The sequence below is a fragment of the Tupaia chinensis genome, unplaced genomic scaffold, assembly GCF_000334495.1.
Source record: "Tupaia chinensis unplaced genomic scaffold, TupChi_1.0 Scaffold000054_1, whole genome shotgun sequence".
Taxonomy (NCBI): Eukaryota; Metazoa; Chordata; class Mammalia; order Scandentia; family Tupaiidae; genus Tupaia; species Tupaia belangeri.
In genome coordinates, this window is record NW_006159512.1 from 9,973,629 (window position 1) to 9,982,325 (window position 8,697).

General features: G+C 50.9%; 1 protein-coding gene across 2 annotated transcripts in view; it reads right to left on the minus strand.

Annotated features, from left to right (window-relative positions):
* Positions 1–8,697, minus strand: part of TXK (TXK tyrosine kinase) — an 84,217-nt gene that overhangs the window by 18,287 nt on the left and 57,233 nt on the right. For both annotated transcript variants that reach the window (XM_027775893.1, XM_014591927.2), the window contains exon 10: positions 3,380–3,551. In XM_027775893.1, the coding sequence (XP_027631694.1) occupies positions 3,380–3,551 (172 nt within the window). The remainder of the gene's footprint in view (positions 1–3,379; positions 3,552–8,697) is intronic.

Sequence of the window (8,697 nt, forward strand, 5' to 3'; positions counted from 1 at the left end):
TTTAAGCCACCAGGTCCGGGATGCGAACCGCGGTCGACTACGTGGGAGTCCAGCAACATAGCCATTACGCTAACTGCTGGTTCCCCAAGGTGTGTATTTCTAATTTTTAAAATGAAATAGGATTATATTGTGGATTAGGTGGATTTACATGTAGATTATATCTCTTTTAAAATTCTGGCTTCAAATCTTTTTTTTTTTGAGAGGTTTTCGCTATAGGGCGCGTGCGCTCGCCAGACAGAGACATAGAGACAGAAAGCAAGAAATCACCCCTCAGGGGAGATGGTCACGCTCCAATCCCTTCGCCTCCATTCTCCTCTTGGGATTTTGGGCATGCACGCACACGCGCCCAGCGTGAGTTTTAAGCCACCAGGTCCGGGACTTGAACTGCGACCAACTACATGGAAGTCCAGCAATGTACCAATATGCCATCTGCTGGTCCCATCCCAGAGTGAGTTTTAAGCCGCTGGGTACAGGACTCGAAATACGTCAACTATGTGGGAGTCCAGTGATGTAACCAATACTCTGTCTGCTGGTCCCCTAGAGTGGGGATCTTAGTAGAATCCACCTCATAGAATGTGGTAAGGATTCATTAACTCTGCAACAATCCCCAGGTACTTTTGTATTAGCTGCCAGAGGGCGTGTGTACTCACCAGGGACTGAGAGACAGAGAGAGGGAGAGGGAGAAAGAGGCCCTGATGGGTGTGGCCACTGCGCTTTCTCCTCCATTTCTCCATCTCGTCAGAATTGGGGCCACACACCCACCGTGCCTGGCATGTTTTCAAGTCACTGAGGTCAGGAATCGAACCGCAGCCAGCCATGTGGGATTCGGCTCCCCTAACCGCAGGCTTCAGAGCCAGCCAGCCATGGATGTTACTCGCTGGCCATCATTTTAGACAGCATCAGGTTGAACAGGAGACGGAAATAGAAAGCCCTGTTATTGGGGCACTTACGTTCCAGTGAAGGAGAAGTGACACGAATTCACATGGAGCCCCAGAGGAGCGACAAGTACTTTGAAGGAACTAGCACAGGGTAATACCATGGAAAGCATTCGGGAGTGGGTAAGCCAACTTCAACAGGGCAGGCAGAAAAGACTTCCTGGAGGAGGCGATGTTTAAACTACACACTTACAGAAAGGGGGGAATATGGACAGAGCTGTATGTACTTGGCAAACAGGAGCTCAACGCATGACAACTATTTATTTTTTTTAAAAAGATAAATGTATTTGCAATAAGATAGGAAATGGAGCTTTTCCTGCCTTGAAAAAGAAAAAAAAGAAAAAGAAAAAAAAGAGCTACGTTAAAGCGCAACAACACAGTATGTCCTTCTGATCTGGGCCTATTCCTGCCTCCGTAAACAGCCGGGAGCTCCCCCATCCCCACGCGCCATCAGCACACCACCCTCAGAGCAGAGTCCTCACCCCAAATGCCCGTCAGACTCAAACTCAAGAATCCCTCCCTATGGGACCAGCAGTTGGCGTAGTGGCTATGTCACTGGACTCCCATGTAGTTGACTGCGGTTCGAGTCCCGAACCCGGTGACTTAAAACTCACGCCGGACGCGTGTGCGTGCATGCCCAAGATCCTGAGAGGAGAATGGAGGAGAAGGGATTGTGGCATGGCCACCCCCCCTGGGGGGTGACTTCTTGCTTTCTGTCTCTTTGTCTCTCTCTGTTTGTCTGGCGAGCACATGCGCCCTATAGCAAAACCTCTCCCAAAAAAATAGAAAAAGAAAATCCCTCCCTGTGACATTAGACATCTCTCACTCCTTGTTTTACAGGGGCTCCAGTGTGACCTCCCCTCCCCTGAATGTCTCCCACTGGTTCTGTCCTTAGCATCCCCATCGAACCCAGGAGCACACAGGAGTTCAGTGTCTGTCCTGCAGCTACGGGTCAGCGTGGTCAGTGCAGACGGCACCGGGAAAAGGCAGGCCCACAGGGGCCATCTGAGGACACGACCCCACCAGGAGCCGCCATCCCCAGGACACGGTGCACATCATAACCTCCCTTGGCACGCGTGCTATCGTGAGTGGAAGGAAAGAGAATTCTGCTAGGACACGCGGGGTGTGGACGGTAGGTGTCGTTGGCTCTGCCTTCAGAGGAGCAGGGGTCCAGTTAGTCACCGCCGCTGGTTTGTTTATGTTTCCAGCTGGGACCTGCAAGCTCGCGGCAGAACTGACTTGCTCTGGACAACGGGCAGAGCCTGAGTGGAGCCGCCTGACGTCCACCCTCCGCCACCCGTTGAAATGCTGAGCAAGTGTTTGGGGCACAGTGATTCTGACGCAGCCTGTCCTGGCCCAACCGTGTTATGGTTATAAAGCACAGCCACAGATCCCGCTGAGCCAAAACGCCGCCCCCGGGCGACCAGATGATGCAGCAATAAAATGCAATGCTCTACGAGGCAATCATATGTGGGAAGGTCCCCAGTTCGAGACTGGAGACCTCCCTGAGAAAACAGGGCACATGCGTGGCCGTGAGCCAGGGCTGGCTGGAGACAGGGTGGGGCGCCGCCTTGGGGCCGCTGGGGCTGATGTCTCTTTAATACCCTCTCTTGCTTACTCATGAAAGAACGAAAGAAATCATTTTTTTTTTTCTTTTTTGGCCATAGTGTGTGCTTACCGGAGAGAGACAGAGAGAAAGGGAAAGTGAGAATTCACCCCACAGAGGGGGATGGCTGTGTTACAATCCCTTCTTCACTCCCCTCCTGGGATTTGGGGCATGCATGCCATGTATCCAACACAGTTTTCAAGCTACTGGGTCCCGGATTCGAACCATGAGCAGTCATGTAGGAGTCCAGCGCCTTACCCACCAGGCCACCTGCTGGCCCCAATAAATCAGCTTTCTAAGCAATGCTGTCCTGGGTAGTCAGACATCGAGAGCAGTGGCCAGTCTCCACAGAGGGATGCCTCGTGGGCAGCTCGGGAGTCTTACATTCTCTAAAGCAGGTACTTATTCTTACAAAAACAGAGCCTCTCTTTGGCCACGGGTGGACGCTATTTCAATAGACTGGCAAGACACCCCTCCCAGGACAAGATGGTTTTGCTCTGGGAAAAGCTTTATGGAACAGGGTGCTCGCTAAGCACCCACTGGTGAGTCAGAAAGAACACCTGCTTGTCGCGGGCACAGATTTTCTCATTCAACCCCCACGTCGGTCCAGTGAGGTCGGTCCCATTGTGCCCAGTCCCTGATGAGGAACTCAAGGCTGGAAGGCGTGGACTAACTCACACTGGTCACACAGCGGTCACACAGCGGTCACACAGCGGCCCGGCTGTCTGCCCAGGGCACACGCCTGCTTGGGTTCATTCGTGGCCCAGATCCAGGGGAGGCCGACCCAGTCCCTGCCCTGTCCCTGACCCGGGTGTCCCTGGGCACTGTCCACACTCACATCATCACTTTGGCCTCTTCGATGAAGTCCTCTTCAGACATGGAGCCTTCGCTGATGGTCTTGATGGCCACTTGGACGTGTGCTCGCCACTTCCCGAAATGCACCACGCCGAAGTGGCCGTGCCCGATCTGCTTGACGAAGGTCAGCTCAGACGGGTCTATCTCCCACTTTTCTGAAGAAGGGAAACATCCGCGTTACAAGTCGGGAAAGGAGTGCCAACGTTTTCTTTTCTTTTTAGGTTGTTGCCATAGGACGCACGCGCTTGCCGAGGAGGGACAGACAGCGGGCAAGTGAGAAGCCAACCCCCGGAGGGGACGGCCACGCCATGATCCTTCCCCTCCACTGCCTCTAGGGGTTTGGGCCCAGACATGTGCACCCAGTGTGATTTTCAAGCCACCGGGTCTGGGGTGCAAACCGCAGCAGGCCATGTGGGGATCCCTAACCACCACCCCACCTGCCGACCCCGGGCACGGTGCGATTTTAGAGCCTGAAAAGACTAAGGACTACCCAGGCCCATCCCTGCCGCAGAGAGGCCTCGTGATGTGTAACCGCGTGGGGCAGTACTTTGAGTGCTCTCACTGTAGTTTAAACAGGTAACCCAAGAATTCTGGTTTTAAAATACAAACTTTACTACTTGTACAATAAATTTTGGACTTCAAAACATACTTGTGGGGCCAGCAGGTGGCATAGTGGTTAAGGCACTGGACTCCCACATGGCCAACTACTGTTCAAGTCCCAGACCTGGCAGTTTAAAACTGGCCAGGAGCATGTGCATGCATGACAAAAATCCCAAGAAGAGAATGGAGAAGGGATTGTGGCATGGCCATCCCCCTGGGAGGTGAGGTCTCATTTTTTGTCTCTCTCTGTCTGTCCAGTGAGTGCACACACCCTATAGCTCAAGCCAGCAGGTGGCATAATGGTTAAGGAACTGGACTCTCATATGGGCGACTGTGGTTTGAGTCCCAGACCTGGCGAATTGCTTTCTCACTTTCCCTCTCTCTCTTTGTCTCTCTCTGATGAATACACATGCCCTAGTAAATTTAAATAATAATAATAATAAATACAATTAAATAGATAATTCTTTAAACACACACACACACATACTTGCTCTTCCCAGAGAGACCCACAGTGAAACACATCGCGTGCCTTTCCACACTAACCTACCAGGATTAGACCGGGACGCGTCCCAGTCTGGTGGCCCTTCTCCTGAGGGAGGAGACTAAGCGACTCACATAATAAAGATACATCTACGTATGTGTGAGGTAGAACATGTGGTCCTATGTATTTCTTTCTCTAGAGGAGAAAATTGAGAAAAAAATAACTTTTTCTTTTTTTTTTTATTTTATTTTTTTGAAGAAGTTTTCGCTATAGGGCGCATGCGCTCGCCAGACAGAGAGAGACATAGAGACAGAAAGCGAGAAATCACCCCCCGGGGGGATGGTCACACCGCAATCCCTTCTCCTCCATTCTCCTCTCGGGATCTTGGGCACACACGCACACATGCCTGGCGTGAGTTTTAAGCCACCGGGTCTGGGACGCAAACCGCGATCGACTACATGGGAGTCCAGCGACATAGCCATTACGCTAACTGCTGGTTCCCAAAAAAGAACTTTTTCTAAAAGAACCCTCTTGGGGATAGCCCCATAACCTTGTTGTTGAGGGAGCTAGACCCGACATGGCCGACGTGGTTCAAATCCCAACCCCAGAGGCCTGAGAAACATCCAGGCGTGTGTGTGTGTGTGTGCCCCCGATTCCAACAGGACCGACAGTGGAGGAGAAAGGGGTATGGCATGACCGTACCATGGCAGGGAAGTCTCTGCTCTCCCTCTCTCTGTCTCGTCTCTCTCCAGTGAGTTCATGCACTCCCCAGAAATTACAACAAAACTAGACACAAACCAATACAATAACCCACTTGAAAACTGTAACAAGTGTTAGTGTAATGGCTATGTCGCTGGACTCCCATGTGGTTGACCGCAGTTTGAGTCCTGGACACGGTGGTTTAAACACACCGGGCGCGTGTGCGTGTGTGCCCAAGATTCCGAGAGGAGAATGGAGGAGAAGGGATTGCGGCATGACCATCCCCCCTGGGGGGTGATTTCTCGCTTTCTGTCTCTATGTCTCTGTCTTTTTGGTGAGCACATGCACCCTATAGCAAAAACCTCTCAAAAAAAAAAAAAAAAAAAGAAAGAAAAGAAAAAAAAAAAGAAAGAAAAGAAAACTATAAGAAGTATTCAATCTTGATTTTTTTTTAACAACTCCTTTCGGAACAGCAGCGTCACCATCTGCTGGAACTTCAGAATAAGGCATTTAGAAGAGGCGTGAAAACTCACAGCCCCTTTCCGCCTGTGTAAAGGACCCTTTGCCTGTGGTAAGTGTGCCTTCCAAGAGACGTGGGAGAAGGTGTCCACGACCTTGGGGCTGCCATAGGCAGATCAACAGAACAGCCATAAAGGAAAATACGAACCAGTTAGGCTTCAAAAATACTCTGTCATCAAAACTACCTCAGCGGGCCGGCCCCTGGCCCTGTGAGTGAAGCAGCCAGGTCCCACACGGCTAACTGTGAGTTCCAGTCCCAGACCCACTGGCTTGAAAAAGGCAGCCACAAGTGCACGCATGCCCCGAGTCCCATCGGGGTGGAGAGATGGAGGTGAAGGGTTATGGCATGACCACACTCCACTGGGGAGGGTGTTCTCCCTCTCACTGTCTCTGTCACTGTCTCTTTCTCATGAGCGGGCATACACTCTGACGACTTTTTTAAAAAAGTACATTAAAAGGAGGAAAAGATAAGCCACAAATTTACCAAAGGCATAACCAGTGAAGAATCCCTGTCCAGAATAGAATAAGTTAACTAGAAAGACATACTGTATAACCCTATTTTTTCAAGGTGAGAAATGTGAATAGAGGAGGCAGCAGGTGGTGCGGTGGTTAAGGTGCTGGATTCCCGCATGGCTGACCACAGTTCGAGTCCCAGATGCAGCACCTTGAAAATCACACTCAGCACCTGCTCATGCGTGCCCAAAACCCGTGCCCAAAACCCTGAGAGAAGAATGGAGAAGGAACAGCAATGAGGCCGTCCCCCTGGGGGATGATTTCTCGCTTTCTCTCCCTTAGTAAGAGCATATGGCCAATGGCAAACACCTAAAAAAAAATAACATATTTTAAGTTGAATAAAGATTCCCTCATAAAGGAGAATATTCAGGGCCAGCCGATGATGTAGCAGTTAGGCCTCTGGACACCCACATGGCCAACCGTGGTTTGAGTCCTGGACCTGGTGGCTTGAAAATTGGGTGGGGCACATGTGTGTGCATGCCTAAAATCCTGAGAGGAGGATGAGGACAAGGAATTGTGGTGTGGCCATCCCCCTGGGGGGTGATTTCTCGCTTTCCCTCTCACTGTCTCTTTCTCTCTGGTGAGTGCACACACCCTAAGGCAAAAACCTCTTTTAAAAAAAAAAAGCGCGAGAGAAACTATCCAAGTGGCTAGCAAGTTTACGAGAAGATCATCAGGATAACCAGTCATCCGCTGAGTGCAAGTACGAGCCACGAGGAGACACCACCGCATGCCCGCCACATTGGCCAACATGTAAACGACAAACCAGATGACAGGACACAGGACCACGAGCTCCCAGGCCCGTGTGCTGCTGACGAAGTGTAATTTGCTACAAGCCCTTTGGGACATTGACCGCTCCTAATAAAACTGAGCATCTGCCTGCCTTATGACAGCAAATCCACCCTTAAATCTCTACTCAAAGTGTGTTGGAGTACAGAGCCATGCTTCAGGGCCCCGTCAGAAAGCCAGGGTGGAACCCTCCTGCAGAGTCCCACGCCGCAGGGCCCACCACAGCGAAGGCGAGCTGGCCATGCCCGACGTGGCAGGAACTCAGACCAGACGGGAGGGGAGGAAGGCCCAGACGAGAGAGTGCAGTGTCTGCTTCCACTTTCTTTTAAAGAATTATTTATTTAATTGTGTTTATTATTAGTTTTTAAAATTTGCCCTAGGGCATGTGCACTCAGCAGAGGAGAGAGAGAAAGTGAAAAAGGAAACCCCCAGGTCCAGGACTCAAATCGGGGCGGGCCCTGTGGGGGTCCAGCATCTCATCTATCATGCCACCTGCCAGCCCTCAGAGTCTCTCTGTATAAAGGAGTCACCAGGCAAAACCAGTCGGGCATACACTAAGGAAAGGGACGCTGATTTCTACTTTTGAACAAAATGAAGTTTATGTTTAAGAAATTAGAAGCACTATATTTGGCTTAAATAATTGCTAATGTCAGAACTTTTCTTTCTTCTTCTTTTTATTTTTTATTTTATTTTATTTTTTTGGCCGGAGGGTATGTGGGTTCACCAGAGACAGCATTCCCACAGGCTTTGGTTACCCACAATCCTTTGTCCTCCATGCTCCTCATGTCGGGATTTGGGGCTCAGAGACACGTGCACCCAGCACGGTTTTTAAGCCACCAGGGCCAGGATTCAAACCACAGTGGGCCACATGGGATCCAGCTCCCCTTGCACAGTGCTTAGCCACGCACGAGGGGCCGGCCCACGGCACTTCTCATTGCGTGTATTATCCCCAGGGCAGGAGCATAAGCCAGGCACCGCGGCACCCGAGGGCCTCCTCCCATCCCTCGTAACACAGCACGACCGTGGCCCTGGCTACTGGCTACATAGCACGGTGGTTATTTCTTTGAGTATATTCTGAGTCCCACTGTAAGAGATTTAAGGAAACAAAAACTTCCCCAAATTAGAACACAGGGTTCCCTGACCCTAATTTACTCTCACAGATTGCTAACGCCACGTGTGCTCAAAAGCGGCTTAACTCAAACTCGATGCCAGCTCTGTTTGGAAAAAAGGGCGAGGAAGACACTTTCACCAGCTCTTGTTAGTAGATTTTCATGGAGGGAAGTCATTTCTCAGCCACCCTTAAAACCAGAGCGCCATGGGACCAGCAGAGGGCATAATAGCTATGTCGCTAGACTCCCACATGGCTGACCGTGGTTTGAGTCCCAGACCGAGCAGCTTGAAACTCACGCCAGGTGTGTGTGCATGCCCAAAATCCCGAGAGGAGATGGAGGAGAAGGGATTGTGGTGTGGCCATCCCCCCCAGGGGGTGATTTCTCACTTTCTGCCTCTCTCTGAGTCCCAAGCAAGCATGTGCACCCGATAACAAAATCTCTAAAAAAAAAAAGAAAAAGAAAAAAAAAAAGCAACATCCAACCAAAAAGAAGTGTCGGGAACCAGCAGTTAGTGTAATGGCTATGTCGCTGGACTCCCACGTAGTCGACCGCGGTTCGCGTCCCCGACCCGGTGGGTTTAAACTCACG